We start from the raw sequence: 20,177 nt of genomic DNA, 5'->3' as shown, positions 1-20,177 counted from the left end.
GCTGGTTAAAACGATTCCCGTTGAAAAAACAAACCACATTTTGCCTTTTACAAAAGCTTCTGTCCCATTTGAAAGATTTCCAAGCAGAATTTTCTTTTTAATATTTGAAAACAGTTTTCGTAGACTTTCAGTGCACCGTGTATACTGGTGTAGATAATACGTTTGGAAAGTTGTATCTTGAAGCAAGTGTTTCTACGGTGATTGAAAAGGAAGCCTGATTAATCATGGATTGGAACTTCACAGACGACGAAAATGTTCCTGATTTCGACGATGAGTACAGTTTATTTGAAGAATTCGGATCCACTCCTGACAACATCTCTCGTGCACGTTTTGCAATCGTTGGGTTTTTGATAATTTGTGGAATTTTCGAAAATGCCATGATTTGTTGGATACTGGTACGTAAGAAAAAGTACTTGAGGAACTTTGCCAACTTTCATTTACTAAATTTAGCCATTACAGACATTATATTTCGGATTTTGGCCGTTCCAGGGACCGTTCATTTTTTGTAAGGTAGGAGGGGGGGGGCTGGTGGGATTTGGGGGGGGCCCATGCGAAAAAAAATGGCTTTCGAGGGGGGGCCATCCCAAAAAAATAAGGGAAAAAGGGGGGGTCACGTGAAATATTTTAGTAAAACTTTAAAATGGCATGATGTTTGAATAACAAAAAAATTGCTATAGAATAAACATAGAAGGCAGGATACAAATTTATTACAAACTTTCCTTCTGCTTTAAAAAAACGTTTGGTGACAAAAAGCATTTGTAGCTACTGAAAAGAAGTATTTAACACTGTTATTTTCGAATGCAACTTTCACTGGCACTCATCTTCATCTCCGCTGTCGTCGAGTTCTTCGTCGCCGCTTGTGCTGTTATGGGAGTCTCTTTCACCAATGCTGCAAGAAGCAGCAATGCTTTCCGTCAGAGTGTACTCTTCAGGGTACATGAAGGTGTAAACATAATCTCTAACTTCCCGCTCAAGGTTGGTGGTGATTCTGCTTCTTGCAGCATTGGTCAAATAAGTTCCTTCCAAGAGCGGTGCGATGTATGGCCCATCTCTTCTAAGTATCGACGTGGCAACATCCTCAACTTTAAGACACTCTTCCGGGACGGCCGTTCTAGGAGGGTACACAAGGCATTGTGGAAGATCATTTCCTAGCGGGTTTCCAACACAGATTCCATAAACTCGTTGGACGTTGTTTTCAGTCCGCTTCCTCTTTCTTTCATTTGACTTTCTGCGGTTTTCTTTTTTCCTTCTCCTTGTGTTGATGTGCTGTTTGAGTATGCCTTTGAATATGCTGTTATAATTGTTCTTCTTATTTTCTAGTGCTTCCATGTCCTGCGTGACCTTCGTCAACTTAGTTTCTGTACATTTGATCTGTTTTACATTAAATCTGTAGGCAAATTCTTCGTCCTGCTTTAAAGCAAGCCCATTGGACTGAAAGAGTGTGGAATCGTGTTCCTTTACATCTTTCAATATGACATTCAACTTTTCCACCATTGCTCTGTGCTCTTTGATGGAGAAGTTCAGTTTTCTTCCATCACTGGGCTTCAACTGGTACCCTTGCATGGAAAACTCAGTCGCCCTTTCTGAACAGCCATCCGCACTTAGAAAGATTGCTTCTTTTGCTTGTAAGATGTCAAACTGCCTGGATTGTTCAGCTGTAAACCTTTTCTTAAATGACTCGTCGCTTTCGCCATTATTGCGCATTTTGGAATGAGTCTCTTTCATGATGCTCATGTAGTAATGCGCTCTTTCCCCGATTGGATTAACAATATAAAGAAGAAAGAGCATGGAAGTGGCAGGCTGGTTTTATCTGACCCAGAGAGCGTTGCTCTATTTGCAGATAAGTTTATTGTCAAATCGAAGTTTGTGGTGGATTATCTTCAGCATCTTGAAGTGCTGGAATTTAAAAGGAAAAAGAGAGCAGAAGAATAGGCAAAGTTAAGTAGGGAGGAGGACTATCCTTGGACTGAGTTGTGCGAAGATCTAACCAAGCTTAAAAAGCTACGTGTTCCAGAACTAAACAAGTACTCAAACCACCACGGGCTGAAGCAGCAAGAGTGAGAAAGTAAAGGCAATTGTAAGACATTCATGCTTGTAGCAGAAGAGTCCTCTCAGAGCTGGCCAACCAACACTGAGAAATGCCAGGACATTGACATAAAATGACAACAGGACAAGTGCTGACAGCAGTGAAAGGGATGAAAGTGACAATGATGAGTATGACAGTGATGCCATTGACTCTGGGGGAGAAGATGACTCAAGTGACGTCATTCTTGCATTCATCAATTCAGATGAGGAAGATGCCAATGAGAGGCCAAATGCCACACGCTCAGGGTGAGCCATAACTAGGAGATCCGAAATTGACTTCTCTTTCTTTTGATTTGTTTTTTAAACAACAGCTCTCTGTCGTATAGAGATCGTAAATATTGTCTTCATAGTGAGCACAATAACGTGAAGTAGGGGGATAATAGAGAAATATTAAAAAAGTTGAAATCTAAATATTTTTTGTTCAATTCTTTTTTTTGGAGGGGGGGTCATCCCAAAAAACGACCGCTGTAAGGGGGGGCTATGTGAAAAAATTGGTAAGCTGAGGGAGGGGGGGGTCATGCGATTTTTAAATGGTACTTCCCAAATCCCACCAGCCCCCCCTCCCTCATAAAAAATGAACGGTCCCCCAGATCTGCTAAAAGACCAGCTTATTGCCACGAGCGATTTCGCGTGTAAAATTGGAGAGTTTTGTAGATATGCCACTTTGGCGGTTACATTTGCTGTCCTGGCCGGACTTGCCTTTGATCGTTACATTCATATTGTTCATCCTTTGAGAGCTGGAACAGTCACTTGGAAACATAGTCGAAACGTAATTGCATTGTCATGGACTTACAGTCTACTGTGTTCAGCTCCATTTTTGTACAGCATAACAAGTGAAGTTGGAGTGGACGACGAAGCCTTGGAAAAAATTTCAAGCTGCTACGATATGCCTGGCCCGCCTTCACGTATTTCGTGGTCTGTGTTTCTTTTGTTTTCATTTGTAGTTCCCTTGGTTTTTATGGCAGTCGTGTACGGTAAAGTTGTGAGTGTTTTATGGAGTCGCGCTCGTAGAAAGATGATAAACAAACAGACGGCGAAGACCAAGATGTTAGCTGTAAAGATGATGGTGGTAATTGTCCTTACATATCTTGTTACGTGGGGACCTGAGCTTGTTATGAAAACCATGAAGGTTTTTTATTTTGAAGAAGACGCCTTTAAAAAGGTTGAGAACGAAGAAGAGGAAGTGGCCGAACTCGACAACGGTCCATTGATGTTTGTACTGGAGGCAACATTTGAAGCATTGTCATTAGCGAGTTCAGTTTTAAATCCTCTGATATTTGGCTATTCTAATGGAGGCCTTAGAGGCGAGATAAAGAACATCTTTTTGGGAATGAAAAGAGCAAAATGCGGTTTTAAAAAACGTACACAAAGTCTAGGCCCTCGGGTCCCAAAAATTCATGTTTCCAGCAGGAAACGAACGAACCTTACAAACTAAAGCACCTGACGAGCTTTTGTATTGTTACACTGAACACAGAGCTTATGAAAGCAAATCAGCGTCTACCAACTTTTTTTCGCTGTAAAATCTTTTCCGTTCAGTTTTATTTCTTTTTTCAGTTTCCTTGTTAGCGGATTCAGTGCACTTTTGACACATAATAAACTGTGTTGACATTATTTGAATAAACTATGTGAACAGTAAATGTGAATTTAAAGAAACATTGACAATCTTTGGCAGTACAATTAGTAAAGCTAAAATTATTTATCGTTTTACGACTGCGTAGATAATCTATTTGAGATAATCTGTGGCATATCTGGGAGTTTCCAACCGTATTATCATTGTCTGGGAATTAATTTTTCTTCTTTCCAATTGCTTAAAATGGAAAATTAACTGCGATGATCATTCTTCACTTTCATCTACAACCGCAGTTCATATATGAATTATTTCATATAAACTTCACATCATTTCACTCCTCACGGGAAGATATGAGCTCGACTAATTGACCTCGCTCCCAATGTGTGGCTTCATAGTTCAGTTGGTAGAGCATGGCACCGGCATCGCGGAGGTCACGGGTTCGAACCCCGTTGAAGCCCTGATTTTTTTTTTCAGGCTTCTTCTTTCCAATTGCTTAAATTGGAAAATTAACTGCGATGATCATTCTTCACTTTCATCTACAACCGCAGTTCATATATGAATTATTTCATATAAACTTCACATCAATTTTAATTTTAATTAGAATAACACAAAGCCGAGGAAACATATTGCAATAAACAATCAGAACCGAATTGGGCGACACGAAGTCTTATTACCAATTAATCATAAAAATTATAATTTTCGAGAAAAGAAGAAAAGTCAAGTTATGAAAGAAAGGGAAAATTTGCATTAAAATACCTACAAAAGAGATCTAAACATCAGGCCATCGCGCCTCCTACCGGCAATTAGGCGCCAAAAAACACAAAAGCAAGCGTCATTGTCATTTTTCTGTTATTGCTTCAGTATTATCACTTTTAGCATTCCCACGTTTTAAATTTATATATGTTATATATATGCTAATTTCACTTGAAGATGACGTTGAAGGTCGAAACGTCGCCCAATTTTCATCAGTAGTTTCACTGTTTTCGTCAAATGTCAAGCTGGAATTGGAAAGTCAAGCCATCTACAGTTGCCTCTATTACTCGTGGAATACACCTTTTTACCAAGCAGCTGGTTAAAACGATTCCCGTTGAAAAACCAAACCACATTTTGCCTTTTACAAAAGCTTCTGTCCCATTTGAAAGATCTCCAAGCAGAATTTTCTTTTTAATATTTCAAAACAATTTTCGTAGACTTTCAGTGCACCGTGTATATTGGTGTAGATAATACGTTTGGAAAGTTGTATCTTGAAGCAAGCGTTTCTACGGTGATTGAAAAGGAAGCCTAATTAATCATGGATTGGAACTCCACAGACGACGAAAATCTTCCTGATTTCGACGATTTCGAATTCGGATCCAGTCCTGACAACATCTCTCGTGCACGTTTTGCAATCGTTGGGTTTTTGATAATTTGTGGAATTTTCGAAAGTGCCATGATTTGTTGGATACTGGTACGTAAGAAAAAGTACTTGAGGAGCTTTGCCAACTTTCATTTACTAAATTTAGCCATTACAGACATTATATTTCGGATTTTGGCCGTTCCAGATCTGCTAAAAGACCAGCTTATTGCCACGAGCGATTTCGCGTGTAAAATTGGAGAGTTTTGTAGATATGCCACTTTGGCGGTTACATTTGCTGTCCTGGCCGGACTTGCCTTTGATCGTTACATTCATATTGTTCATCCCTTTAGAGCTCGAACAGTCACTTGGAAACATAGTCGAAACGTAATTGCATTGTCATGGACTTACAGTCTACTGTGTTCAGCTCCATTTTTGTACAGCATAACAAGTGAAGTTGGAGTGGACGACGAAACCTTGGAAAAAATTTCAAGCTGCTACGATATGCCTGGCCTGCCTTCACGTATTTCGTGGTCTGTGTTTCTTTTGTTTTCATTTGTAATTCCCTTGGTTTTTATGGCAGTCGTGTACGGTAAAGTTGTGAGTGTTTTATGGAGTCGCGTTCGTAGCAAGACTATAAACAAACAGACGGCGAAGACCAAGATGTTAGCTGTAAAGATGATGGTGGTAATTGTCCTTACATATCTTGTTACGTGGGGACCCGAGCTTGTTATGAAAACCATGGAGGTTTTTTATTTTGAAGAAGACGCCTTTAAAAAGGTTGAGAACGAAGAAGAGGAAGTGGCCGAACTCGACAACGGTCCATTGATGTTTGTACTGGAGGCAACATTTGAAGCATTGTCATTAGCGAGTTCAGTTTTAAATCCTCTGATATTTGGCTATTATAATGGAAGCTTTAGAGGCGAGATAAAGAACATCTTTTTGGGAATGAAAAGAGCAAAATGCGGCTTTTAAAAACGTACACAAAGTCTAGGCCCTCGGGTCCCAAAAATTCATGTTTCCAGCAGGAAACGAACGAACCTTACAAACTAAAGCACCTGACGAGCTTTTGTATTGTTACACTGAACACAGAGCTTATGAAAGCAAATCAGCGTCTACCAACTTTTTTTCGCTGTAAAATCTTTTCCGTTCAGTTTTATTTCTTTTTTCAGTTTCCTTGTTAGCGAATTCAGTGCACTTTTGACACATAATAAACTGTGTTGACATTATTTGAATAAACTATGTGAACAGTAAATGTGAATTTAAAGAAACATTGACAATCTTTGGCAGTACAATTGGTAAAGCTAAAATTATTTATCGTTTTACGACTGCGTAGATAATCTATTTGAGATAATCTGTGGCATATCTGGGAGTTTCCAGCCGTATTTTCATTGTTTGGGAATTTTAATTTTAATTAGAATAACACAAAGCCGAGGAAACATATTGCAATAAAGAAACAGAACCGAATTGGGCGAGACGAAGTCTTATTACCAATTAATCATAAAAATTATAATTTCCGAGAAAAGAAGAAAAGCCAAGTTATGAAAGAAAGGGAAAATTTGCATTAAAATACCTACAAGGGAGATGTAAACATCAGGCCATCGCGCCTCCTACCGGCAATTAGGCGCCAAAAAACACAAAAGCAAGTGCACGCACGCACGTAACTACAACTTTGAATGTGACTGGTTGGTTTAAACTACAACTTTGAATGTGATTGGCCTATTGAACTGTCCGATAACAAACTGTCCGATAACAACTTGGCAAGTGAATTAGTGGAAAATAGGAGTTTTTTAAACCAATCAAAATCGAGGAAATTGTAACTTTTATGATTACGTTGGTTAAACTTAAAAAAAATTACAATGTAGCACAGAATTGGAAAAATTATTTTTAGGAAAACTGAAACAACATGTAATAACGATTTCAAGAGAGGTTAGTATTTATAATCACAATAGGATAATTGCCGCCACAACTGTCGGATTGAAAAGAAGTAATTTCCTTTTTTAATTTTACGAACTATTTGATTGCTACACTCCTCACATTTTTAACGCTTCGTTAAGTACTTGTTGCGTTGGCTAGTCCTAACACCTTAAAAAATCCGTTATTTCTATTCAACCTTTCTAATCCTAAATTATCTGATTTCTTCAGGTCTAAATAGAGTTGCCAATAACATCGTTTAAAACGTCCCACTAAACGTCCAACTTAAACGTCCAACTCCGGGCCGCATGAACCAAACGGAAGAAATAAAATCGACCCTCTGGCAGTACTGTGAAATACTTCTTGCAATGACTTGTTTCAGTGCTCTCTTCGTTGCGATATAGAGCGGTTGAAGGAAAAACTCAGGACTGGGATTCCAACAACTGTATGAATCGAACTCATTTGTTTCATATTGTTGCATTCATTACAACTCCAGCATAATTAGGATTTTTTTCTATAATGCTTCAATCTGAATAAATAAACCTTGCACTTTTATTTGTCTCCATTTGTCATTTTTATTTGTCTCCATTTGTCATTTGTCCTGTTTTGTTGGTTTTTTATAAAATGAAGTTTGAATCTCGTTTTGAGTTTCTCAAATAGATCATTACCAAGTTATTTAGTGTAATCTTGTTTTCATGGCGATTTCCTATGATTTAAAATCTTTGCATTGTAGGTTATTTACCTTTTCATTATACCAATCGTAAAACGTAAAAATTCTTCTTGAATTTCACTTAATTGTACAGTTTCCACCTTCCTTCTTAATTTGTTTTTATAGGCAAATCAGCATGTTCCGGGTACGCTTTTAGGTCAACTATAGCGATGTAAAACTGGCTTGATTGTAATAAAAATATAACCAAATTTGTTCACTTCGGAAAAGTGTTTTCTGTTATCATTTTTCACATAAATTCTGTTAAAACGGTGTTTATACGCGATGAATAACGTGAATTCAAGGTGAAGAGGCTGGAAGCAAATAGCCTTGTTTCCAAACTAGTAGCTAGGCGTTTGCATCCTGTTAACCTCTGACATCATCATTCGGACGCGTGACGTCACCGAGTGTTCTAAATCGTCCCCATGCTCTTTGCGCGTAAGAGCTGCGGGTTTCAGTTGCAAAAAATGGATATGGGGAAATCTACGAGTTGTGCTGGAACCTAGCACTACAGAGCATGAACAAATTCGAGAGGGAATATCAAAAGTTAGAGCAAGGAAACTTACAGTGAGTGGCCACGTAACGTAAACTGCTTGACTGGTATGCCAGGTGTTTTGCTCAAGACATTTTCGCACAAGTAGTCCCACAAAGTGTAAATAAAACCAAATTGGTGAAATTTCTGGCACTGGGTGTGACATTCAAGGAGGAATTGGACAATATCCGGGTGGCGAAAGCGCTAATGAGTTCATGCATTCTACCTTTGTAAATATTTCAGTTTTTAAATCCGCGTCGCGCAAAAAGTATTCAATATATTGGGCTCAAAATCCTTAGGACAGTTAATTGTGCTCTGCCCTTTCAATTTTCAGAGCCGATATTTTTGTAGCTTGATCACTAACTGAATTACTTATGCTATTGAGGCAAATATTGTAAACAAAGATCCCCTATAATGCAAGTTAAAATAACGGCTCTAAAATTTGAATTAAACAAAAGGAAATAGCCAAAGTTCGTTTGGTCATTTGGTTGAATCTCTTTCGGTGTTTGGTCTCTTTGTATAAGATAGGCTTAACTTGCTTTTCAACGAGAAACATTGTTTGTAGGTTGAAGTTCAAGAAGATTGAGTCATGTTCCTGTGTTCTGTGAATCATTTGCGAAATGTACTTTTACTTTCCCTTATGTATTATCACAAGAGATTAGGATTCTAGATCTCTTGGTTTTTAATTTACTAGTTTTACATTCTGTCATGTAAGTGATAAATGAATAGTTTAAATGACTAGCTTAATCATAAAAATTACAATTTCTGTGATTGTGATTGGCTTAAAAAACTCCTATTTTCCACTAATTCACTTGCCAAAATGTTATTGGACAGTTTGTTATCGGACAGTTCAATAAGCCAATCACATTCAAAGTTGTAGTTTAAATCAACCAATCACATTCAAAGTTGTAGTTACGTGCGTGCATGCGCGCGCTTGCTTTCGTGTTTTTGGCGCCTAATTGCCGGTAAGAGGCGCGGTGGCGCCGTTTACATCTCCTTTGTAGGTATTTTAATGCAAATTTTCCCTTTCTTTCATAACTTGGCTATTCTTCTTCTCTCGGAAATTGTTATTTTTATGATTAATTGGTAATAAGACTTCGTGTCGTCCAGTTCGGTCTGTAGTCATACTCGTGATAAACAAAACGGACTCCCGTTGCGCGGTCGTCCGATTTTGTTATCACTCTTATGATAACCGACCGAATTGGACTCCACTCAGTCCTATTACCATTACTTATAACCTTCTAACCCTAGCCGAGTAACTGTACATTGAGTTTTAGAGCTCTGACAAGAAGTCGTATTCGTGTTAAATTCATTTAAAACTGATATACGCTTTGTTGTAGTATTTAGAGTAAATATACTCCAGTTCGTGTTTTTTTTTTTTCCTGCGGTCTTAATTGTACTTATTGAGCAAGTAATGTTTTTCAAAAGTTTCGTTATAAGGCAGTTTTAAAGTGGCTTTTTTCATGCATGAAAAGGCTCTAAAGAGTTAACTCATGGTCAGCAAAAAAACGTTGTTAGTTTTGTTAATCCATGTAGCTGTTCATTTGTGTTGTGCAGTTCAAACTGTGGATATGTTTGTACATGTTTAATTAATTGATAGCTGAGAATTTGGCAAACATTCTAAATACCAGGAATGAATGACGTGTTTTAAACTGAATGTTGAGATCTGAGATCTGCAGATCTTTCCGATGCCTGAGAACTGGGCTAACATTTTAAAGGAGTTCAGTCACGCTATTGAGTTATTTTGGCCACGTACAAAATTATCTTAAAAATTGAAGAAACCTGAAAATAATAGTTTACAAACTGCATTGTTTGTGGCGTTCTTCTTCGCCAGAAACGACATCTGAAGAACTTTTCAAATTTTCATCTCTTCAATCCCGGTATAACTGACATTATTTTCAGACTTGCTCTCACACCAATGTTGCTAACCATTGAATATACCGCCGTGGAGCATGGAAGTAGTGCTGTTTGCAAGCTTGGCGCGTTTGGAACCTACACAACATTGGCTGTTACATTCACGCTCCTGTTGGGAATTGCTTTTGATCGTTATGTCCACATTGTACATCCTTTAAAAGCTAGATACATCACATGGAAACACAGTCGAAATGCCGTCATTATTTCATGGTTTTACAGAGCATTTTGTTCTTCGCCATTCCTTTACAGCATGAAGTACATAAAGGCTGACTGGAACCTTACGGCTGACACAGAATACGAGCTTTGCCTCTCGACTTTAGGCGTTCCTTTCCAAATCTCTTCAAGTGTTTTTCTTGTTTTTGCTTTCTTAGTTCCTCTGGTTTTAATGGCTGTGGCATACAGCAAGGTTTTAAAAGTGCTCTGGCAGCGATCTCGAAATAAAGTAATCAATTCAAAAATAGCTGAAGCAAAACTTCGTGCTGTGAAAATGATGATTGTAATCGTTGTCGCCTATTTCATAAGTTGGGGACCAAAACTTATTTGGATTTGTCTACAAGCTTTTGAGGTTGTGTCTTTGCAATATCCAATTGATTGAGAAAGCGAGGAAATTTCTTGGGAAGACAACACTAAAGAGGAGAAAAACGACACAATGTTACTCATCATTGATGACATAACAGATCTTTTTACTTTTACAAGTTCAATTTTAAATCCAGTAATATTTGGTTATTACAACATGTCTTTCAGAGAAGACTTGAAGAAGTGCTGTAATTGCTCAAAATGTGGTCGAAAATCCAAACGGAAAACCGAGGCAGGGAAACAAAATCCCTACGTTTTGGACTCGAGAACGAAAACCACTGAAAATACGGTTTTGGACGACAAAATAAAAACTGCAAAAAGTGACTGTGTTTTGGAGGACAGAGCGCCAATAAGTGTAGACGATGTAGTGACTAAATTGTAACTGGTAAACAAATGTTTCATTTCTGGGAAAAAAAAATAACGCGCTTGAAGAATGTATTGTCAATATGTCAGTTTGTTGGTTGACATATGCAAACTGCCTATTAATTAAACTTTACAATTTGTAATGGTTATCATAGTTATAGAACTGTGGACCGCGGCTATTGATTGCAGCGGTGGCTCCAAGAAACGCAAGCATTGACCGATTTTACAAAGCTAAGTGACAAAAAAGAATCGGTTAATTTGCAATACCCTGTTGTAACGAACAAAACCAAATTTTGACATTTTCGACATCATCAAAGCTTAGCTTTGTCAAAAGATCTTGGTTTTGCACATTGAAAGGAGAAAGGTAGACAGCTTGGCCTTGTCACGTAGATTGTCTCTTTGACCTTGTCACGCATTCTTATTTGGAGTGCGTGACTTGCCACAAAAACGTCTGCGTACGAGGCTTGTTGCCTTACATTGATATCAAAAACCTAACAACAGGTAGATTTATGTCAGTTGAAATCATCAACGGGGGAGGAGTGAAACATTGCTCTTTTTCCCAAGGTATCAATGTTGAGGTTTGAAACAATATAGAAAAGTTTGATGGATGGATTATAGGGATGTAGCCAGACTAATATTGTTATAGAAGTAATATCTAATTAGAGAAAACGAGTAAATTAATTCCAAATTTTTACCAAGGCTAGTGCCTCGGTTCGCCTGTTACAGAAGCATATCACCTAGACTAGGTGATATGCTTCTGCCTGTTGCTATAGCTACAGTCCTGGTTTGAAATAACGTACCGATGGTGGTTCGCTTTTCCTTGGATAATTTTCAAGATTTTTCGGTGTTCCTAAAAACTTTTCTTTCCCAGATTTATCCCAGGTTATAAAGTTTTGCTTTTCGATAAATTTAAGATACTTGGCTGAATTTTTTTTTTACTACATTTCAGGAAACTCACATTCACATCACATCAGAATTATATAACTTATCTCTTTTGTTTTGATTAGCATTTAAGAAATAGAAAACATGCACCGCGTTTCTATCGAGTTTTAGTAGAATTCCACCTGAACACTGAAGCAAATGCTGCAATCTGATTGGTTGAGTCATTGCACACTATCAGCCATTAGTGTGCAGTGGCTGGAGGTCGTCTTCGAAAAATCGACGTTTTTTTCGTTTTCCAAAGATTTGGAGGACAATTTTGATGCAAATGGTAATTAAAGGAGCTACGTCACGTGAGAAGTCGAAACGAAGGACATTTACGGTTTCTTGACTTTTAAAAAGGTTGAAATAATCGAAAAAACTGAAGCGCGCGCACACAACTTCAATTTTAAATGACAATTCAATCCGAGCGATCTTTTTCAGGCGCAAAGTTTAATAAATACGTCTAGAAATAACTGGAAACCGTTATTTGTAGTGAATTTTAGTAAGAATTCTACTAAAACAATTAGATTATTCGCTATCGATTCCTATGAGGTGATAGGAATCTTGAGCTCATAATCTAATTGTTAAATAGAAACACAGAACTAGCACGAGCTGTTGACGTAATGATGGCGCGTGCAGAGAGAATTTACATTTTGATAATCACAGTTAACAAGTTGTTTTCCTTTTTTTTCTCGTCGCGGTGTTTTCTAAAAGAAATAGGAAACATTTTCTCCGTGTTTCTATCGAGTTATCGAAACACTCGTGAAAGTTTGGGAGAACTCGAAAAAGCTGTGGAAACACTCGCCTACGGCTCGTGTTCCCGCAGCATTTCTCGTTCTCCCAAACTTCCACTCGTGTTTCTATAACTCGTTATAGTTCACCACTCAATTTTCTCCGATTCTTATTGGTTTAAATTGATCACGTTACGCGATAGTGTTTATTCGCGGAGAGACACCATCATCCCATGGTGCCCGTCCAGGGAAAACACCCGGATGGATAGTACTCGTCCGTGAAAAATTTTCTGTAAACAAGCGATTTTATAAAAAAAATAAACAATTGAAATTGTATCAAGTGGGTTTTGTTTACTTTCCTTTTTAAATTTTTCATTTGGCTTTGACCGCGTTCATCTAAAAAAGTTGAAAATACTTCAATGTTATTTTTGAACTGGCGCGCGGAAGAAAATTTAGTGGTGAACAATAAAGACAGTAAAGTGTTTATGTCTCGGAACTTACTATCGGTCTGACAGTTGTCCCTTGGAAATTTGATGTTCTTAAAACTAGCATATTTGACCTCGAAGTTTCGCTTCTCGGGCAAATATTTGTTTTAAGAACATCAAATTTCCGCGGGGCAACTATCAACCGACAGTTCCTCGCAAGAAACACTCTATTGTTTAAATAGAAACACGGTACATGTTTTCTATTTCTTAATTAACATGCTTCACTATTATGTTCGAATCAACAAATTTTTAGAAACGGATTTCACTAAAAAAAGTTAACGTTAAAAAGCAACGACGTTTCGACCGTTCGACGGTCATTTTTAAGTTGAAAAGTAAAATTTTTGCATGCGCCCAAATATATACAATCGATTATAAGAATGCTAATGAGATCCTGACTTAAAGCTCTAAAATACTTATATGAAAACAATACAAGAAATAATTAAGTAAGTGGCTTCGCGCGGATCGAGTCCCTCTGTCTGTTCAATTTTGGTTGAAGTTTACGAATAAAAAGCATTTCAAAAATCAAATAGTCGAGTTAACTCTGAGATTTTTTTTTGGCAAAATCCTGGAATTGCTTCCAATGGTCTCTGGATCCTTTCCGTGCTCATCCTTTACGTGATTGCCGCGATTGTTGATCACTTATGTTGGTTCTGTCCTCGTGTACCGGTTCACAAGAACCGATACAAAAGACCCAACAATGTTCAACAGCTAAACAAAGGCTCGTAAAGAAAGAAGTACAATGGTTATTCCCGCTGTGTAACGGTACACCAGGACACAACCCTTATGTTCGTCTACACGTTGATGTAGGTGTCGACTCGTGAAGCCGACATAGTCTGCATCGCACAGACCACACTTTTAATAATAAACAGCGTTTTGTTGATTCACAATTAGAGGTTTATGTTCCTTTGGTCTGAATTGTCCTTTGATCTTCTGACTTGTGTAAACAGGCTGGACAACGGCATCAATCTTTCGGCTGAGATCACCGAGTTGGCGTCTTACCGCATTCGCCGATTTCTGGTCTTTGAACGGTAAGACAATTCTGATGGGAGCATCTTGTTCATCGCATACTTGTTGTTTAAAACACACATTCTCAGTAACTTTCATTTCAATAAAATGTCTGGTGGTGTTCTCTGCGTGGGTTTTGGGAAAATGCAGGCGAGCAAAAACCATTTTATGACGTTCACATTGTTGATGGAAGAACCGCAATTCGAGGAGAGTTTGAACGCACGGTTTAACATTGTCTTCAGTAGAGAATGTTTATACCTTACGTCAACATGGCTTTGGTAATGCAGTAAAAGCCCAGTATCGGTCGGTTTCACGTAGACCTTCGTATCTAATCAGGGACCATTTCTGATAATCACCATTCCAAGAAAGGGAAGCTTTCCGTTGTCTTCGAGTTCCATTGTGAAGCTGAGTGAGGGGTGGATTTCATTCAGTGTTAACAAGAATTCAGAGGCAGATGAAACATCGGGCATTTTGCTGAGGGTGTCGTAACCCTCGTAGAGAACACCATCAGACATTTTATTGAAGTGAAAGTTACTGAGAATGTGTTTTAAACAACAAGTATCCGATGAACAAGATGCTCCATCAGAATTGTCTCACCGTTCCAAGACCAGAAATCGGCGAATGCGGTAAGACACCAACTCGGTGATCTCAGTCGAAAGATTGATCCCGTTGTGCAGCCTGTTTACACAAGTCACAACTGATCAAAGGACAATTCAAACCACAGGAACAATTGTGAATCAACAAAACGTTTATTATTAGAAGTGTGGTCTGCGCGATGCAGACCATGTCGGCTTCACGAGTCGACACCTACATCAACGTGCGGAGGAACATAAGCGATCGACAATCGGCAACCACGTTAAGGCCAGGGGGGTTACTTTGGGAATTTCTGGGTGGGGATGTGCCGCTGGGACTCTGGAACCCTTACCCTATACCAGAGCTAGATCAGCTGAATTTTGCTACCCTATCCTGGAGTAAACTCCCCAAGTTCCCCCATCTATCGACACTGTTGAGGCTGATTTGAGTAAATTTAAACTTGCCGATTTGATTTCTTTATATTTTTGAGTGGAAATTCCTGCTTTCCTTAGTCTAGATAAAATCTTCAACCAACTAGTCAGTTTTGTGAAAAATGATAGCCTTTTCTAGACCCAAACGCGCTGATTTATATACCCTATCCTAGAGTCAACTGCTTGAAAACCATACCCTTCACAGCGGCACATACCTATATAGCCCATATATGGCAGTGCCCCCCCCCCCCCCCCACCCCGGAACGTCAAGGATGAACACAGAAAGGATCCAGAGACCATTGGAAGCAATTTCAGGATTGTGAAAGAATGTCAGGGTTAACTCGACTGTTTGATTTTTGAAATGCTTTTTATTCGTAAACTTCAACCAAAATTGAACAGACAGAGTGACTCGATCGGCGTGAAGCTATTTACTTAATTATTTCTTGTATTGTTTCTATGTACTTATTTCAGAGTTTTAGTCAGTGTCTCATTAGCAATCTTATAATGGATTGTATATATTTGGGCGAATGCAAAAATTTTACTTTTCAAGTTAAAAATGACCGTCGAACGGTCGAAACGTCGTTGCTTTTTAACGTTAACTTTTTTAGTGAGATCACTATATGTGTTCGGCTTAAATTTTCTTGTTTTGTTTTCCTACTTGTATGGCATTTGCAAAGTGCAACGAAAACGCTGGACTCGTCTTTGGCAAGTAAAGTTACAAACTGAAGTTTAGGCGCTTATCTCGTAAAATTATCATGAATCTCCATATAGCACTTCAAAGTGGGCGTGAAATTAAACTTTTAACATATCCCTTTGTCTTCATGAAGTCCTTTGATCATTTTAGAGCTATTGTTTGTCATTTTTCTGTTATTGCTTAGTATTATCACTTTTAGTGTTCCCATGTTTTAAATTTATATGTTATATATATGCTAATTTCACTTGAAGATGGCGTTGAAGGTCGAAACGTCGCTCAAATTTCATCCGTAGTTTCACTGTTTTCGTCTTATGTCAAGCTGACATTGGAAAGTCAAGCTATCTACAGTCGCCTCTATTACTCGTGCAATACACCTTTTTACCAGGCAGCTGGTTAAAACGATTCCCGTTGAAAAAACAAACCACATTTTGCCTTTTACAAAAGCTTCTGTCCCATTTGAAAGATTTCCAAGCAGAATTTTCTTTTTAATATTTGAAAACAGTTTTCGTAGACTTTCAGTGCACCGTGTATACTGGTGTAGATAATACGTTTGGAAAGTTGTATCTTGAAGCAAGTGTTTCTACGGTGATTGAAAAGGAAGCCTGATTAATCATGGATTGGAACTTCACAGACGACGAAAATGTTCCTGATTTCGACGATGAGTACAGTTTATTTGAAGAATTCGGATCCACTCCTGACAACATCTCTCGTGCACGTTTTGCAATCGTTGGGTTTTTGATAATTTGTGGAATTTTCGAAAATGCCATGATTTGTTGGATACTGGTACGTAAGAAAAAGTACTTGAGGAACTTTGCCAACTTTCATTTACTCAATTTAGCCATTACAGACATTATATTTCGGATTTTGGCCGTTCCAGGGACCGTTCATTTTTTGTAAGGTAGGGGGGGGGGGGGGCTGGTGGGATTTGGGGGGGGGGGCCCATGCGAAAAAAAATGGCTTTCGAGGGGGGGCCATCCCAAAAAAATAAGGGAAAAAGGGGGGGTCACGTGAAATATTTTAGTAAAACTTTAAAATGGGATAATGTTTGAATATCAAAAAAAATTGCTACAGAATAAACATAGAAGGCAGGATACAAATTTATTACAAACTTTCCTTCTGCTTTAAAAAAACGTTTGGCGACAAAAAGCATTTGTAGCTACTGAAAAGAAGTATTTAACACTGTTATTTTCGAATGCAACTTTCACTGGCACTCATCTTCATCTCCGCTGTCGTCGAGTTCTTCGTCGCCGCTTGTGCTGCTATGGGAGTCTCTTTCACCAATGCTGCAAGAAGCAGCAATGCTTTCCGTCAGAGTGTACTCTTCAGGGTACATGAAGGTGTAAACATAATCTCTAACTTCCCGCTCAAGGTTGGTGGTGATTCTGCTTCTTGCAGCATTGGTCAAATAAGTTCCTTCCAAGAGCGGTGCGATGTATGGCCCATCTCTTCTAAGTATCGACGTGGCAACATCCTCAACTTTAAGACACTCTTCCGGGACGGCCGTTCTAGGAGGGTACACAAGGCATTGTGGAAGATCATTTCCTAGCGGGTTTCCAACACAGATTCCATAAACTCGTTGGACGTTGTTTTCAGTCCGCTTCCTCTTTCTTTCATTTGACTTTCTGCGGTTTTCTTTTTTCCTTCTCCTTATGTTGATGTGCTGTTTGAGTATGCCTTTGAATATGCTGTTATAATTGTTCTTCTTATTTTCTAGTGCTTCCATGTCCTGCGTGACCTTCGTCAACTTAGTTTCTGTACATTTGATCTGTTTTACATTAAATCTGTAGGCAAATTCTTCGTCCTGCTTTAAAGCAAGCCCATTGGACTGAAAGAGTGTGGAATCGTGTTCCTTTACATCTTTCAATATGACATTCAACTTTTCCACCATTGCTCTGTGCTCTTTGATGGAGAAGTTCAGTTTTCTTCCATCACTGGGCTTCAACTGGTACCCTTGCATGGAAAACTCAGTCGCCCTTTCTGAACAGCCATCCGCACTTAGAAAGATTGCTTCTTTTGCTTGTAAGATGTCAAACTGCCTGGATTGTTCAGCTGTAAACCTTTTCTTAAATGACTCGTCGCTTTCGCCATTATTGCGCATTTTGGAATGAGTCTCTTTCATGATGCTCATGTAGTAATGCGCTCTTTCCCCGATTGGATTAACAATATAAAGAAGAAAGAGCATGGAAGTGGCAGGCTGGTTTTATCTGACCCAGAGAGCGTTGCTCTATTTGCAGATAAGTTTATTGTCAAATCGAAGTTTGTGGTGGATTATCTTCAGCATCTTGAAGTGCTGGAATTTAAAAGGAAAAAGAGAGCAGAAGAATAGGCAAAGTTAAGTAGGGAGGAGGACTATCCTTGGACTGAGTTGTGCGAAGATCTAACCAAACTTAAAAAGCTACGTGTTCCAGAACTAAACAAGTACTCAAACCACCACGGGCTGAAGCAGCAAGAGTGAGAAAGTAAAGGCAATTGTAAGACATTCATGCTTGTAGCAGAAGAGTCCTCTCAGAGCTGGCCAACCAACACTGAGAAATGCCAGGACATTGACATAAAATGACAACAGGACAAGTGCTGACAGCAGTGAAAGGGATGAAAGTGACAATGATGAGTATGACAGTGATGCCATTGACTCTGGGGGAGAAGATGACTCAAGTGACGTCATTCTTGCATTCATCAATTCAGATGAGGAAGATGCCAATGAGAGGCCAAATGCCACACGCTCAGGGTGAGCCATAACTAGGAGATCCGAAATTGACTTCTCTTTCTTTTGATTTGTTTTTTAAACAACAGCTCTCTGTCGTATAGAGATCGTAAATATTGTCTTCATAGTGAGCACAATAACGTGAAGTAGGGGGATAATAGAGAAATATTAAAAAAGTTGAAATCTAAATATTTTTTGTTCAATTCTTTTTTTTGGAGGGGGGGTCATCCCAAAAAACGACCGCCGTAAGGGGGGGCTATGTGAAAAAATTGGTAAGCTGAGGGAGGGGGGGGGGGTCATGCGATTTTTAAATGGTACTTCCCAAATCCCACCAGCCCCCCCTCCCTCATAAAAAATGAACGGTCCCCCAGATCTGCTAAAAGACCAGCTTATTGCCACGAGCGATTTCGCGTGTAAAATTGGAGAGTTTTGTAGATATGCCACTTTGGCGGTTACATTTGCTGTCCTGGCCGGACTTGCCTTTGATCGTTACATTCATATTGTTCATCCTTTGAGAGCTGGAACAGTCACTTGGAAACATAGTCGAAACGTAATTGCATTGTCATGGACTTACAGTCTACTGTGTTCAGCTCCATTTTTGTACAGCATAACAAGTGAAGTTGGAGTGGACGACGAAACCTTGGAAAAAATTTCAAGCTGCTACGATATGCCTGGCCCGCCTTCACGTATTTCGTGGTCTGTGTTTCTTTTGTTTTCATTTGTAGTTCCCTTGGTTTTTATGGCAGTCGTGTACGGTAAAGTTGTGAGTGTTTTATGGAGTCGCGCTCGTAGAAAGATGATAAACAAACAGACGGCGAAGACCAAGATGTTAGCTGTAAAGATGATGGTGGTAATTGTCCTTACATATCTTGTTACGTGGGGACCTGAGCTTGTTATGAAAACCATGAAGGTTTTTTATTTTGAAGAAGACGCCTTTAAAAAGGTTGAGAACGAAGAAGAGGAAGTGGCCGAACTCGACAACGGTCCATTGATGTTTGTACTGGAGGCAACATTTGAAGCATTGTCATTAGCGAGTTCAGTTTTAAATCCTCTGATATTTGGCTATTATAATGGAAGCCTTAGAGGCGAGATAAAGAACATCTTTTTGGGAATGAAAAGAGCAAAATGCGGTTTTAAAAAACGTACACAAAGTATAGGCCCTCGGGTCCCAAAAATTCATGTTTCCAGCAGGAAACGAACGAACCTTACAAACTAAAGCACCTGACGAGCTTTTGTATTGTTACACTGAACACAGAGCTTATGAAAGCAAATCAGCGTCTACCAACTTTTTTTCGCTGTAAAATCTTTTCCGTTCAGTTTTATTTCTTTTTTCAGTTTCCTTGTTAGCGAATTCAGTGCACTTTTGACACATAATAAACTGTGTTGACATTATTTGAATAAACTATGTGAACAGTAAATGTGAATTTAAAGAAACATTGACAATCTTTGGCAGTACAATTAGTAAAGCTAAAATTATTTATCGTTTTACGACTGCGTAGATAATCTATTTGAGATAATCTGTGGCATATCTGGGAGTTTCCAACCGTATTATCATTGTCTGGGAATTAATTTTTCTTCTTTCCAATTGCTTAAAATGGAAAATTAACTGCGATGATCATTCTTCACTTTCATCTACAACCGCA

General features: G+C 38.7%; 3 protein-coding genes and 2 pseudogenes across 3 annotated transcripts; 4 read left to right on the top strand and 1 right to left on the bottom strand.

The window, feature by feature from the left end:
- The first annotated feature begins 2,659 nt into the window (after window positions 1-2,659).
- On the top strand, window positions 2,660-3,520 carry LOC145497551 (QRFP-like peptide receptor). The gene has a single exon (XM_081477397.1). It carries the CDS (start codon window positions 2,660-2,662, stop codon window positions 3,518-3,520), a length of 861 nt encoding a protein of 286 aa, XP_081333523.1.
- Window positions 3,521-4,946: 1,426 nt separating this feature from the next.
- On the top strand, window positions 4,947-5,963 carry LOC145497468 (galanin receptor 2a-like). The gene has a single exon (XM_081477303.1). It carries the CDS (start codon window positions 4,947-4,949, stop codon window positions 5,961-5,963), a length of 1,017 nt encoding a protein of 338 aa, XP_081333429.1.
- A 2,766-nt stretch (window positions 5,964-8,729) lies between these two features.
- LOC145497369 (galanin receptor 2a-like) lies at window positions 8,730-11,432 on the top strand (annotated as a pseudogene).
- A 2,156-nt stretch (window positions 11,433-13,588) lies between these two features.
- LOC145484420 (uncharacterized) lies at window positions 13,589-15,393 on the bottom strand (annotated as a pseudogene).
- A 3,496-nt stretch (window positions 15,394-18,889) lies between these two features.
- On the top strand, window positions 18,890-19,750 carry LOC145497272 (galanin receptor 2a-like). Its single transcript, XM_081477127.1, has one exon. The coding sequence runs from the start codon at window positions 18,890-18,892 to the stop codon at window positions 19,748-19,750; it is 861 nt and encodes a 286-aa protein (XP_081333253.1).
- Window positions 19,751-20,177: the final 427 nt, after the last annotated feature.

Source organism: Orbicella franksi, chromosome 1 (assembly GCF_964199315.1).
Source record: "Orbicella franksi chromosome 1, jaOrbFran1.1, whole genome shotgun sequence".
In the NCBI taxonomy this organism is placed as follows: domain Eukaryota; kingdom Metazoa; phylum Cnidaria; class Anthozoa; order Scleractinia; family Merulinidae; genus Orbicella; species Orbicella franksi.
Note: the sequence above shows the minus strand (reverse complement) of the source record. Positions and strands in the feature narration are given on the sequence as shown.

Bases quoted from the DNA above. Each gene is read 5' to 3' on its own strand.
- LOC145497551 (XM_081477397.1), top strand. From the start codon at position 2,660: ATGAACGGTCCCCCAGATCTGCTAAAAGACCAGCTTATTGCCACGAGC.
- LOC145497468 (XM_081477303.1), top strand. From the start codon at position 4,947: ATGGATTGGAACTCCACAGACGACGAAAATCTTCCTGATTTCGACGAT.
- LOC145497272 (XM_081477127.1), top strand. From the start codon at position 18,890: ATGAACGGTCCCCCAGATCTGCTAAAAGACCAGCTTATTGCCACGAGC.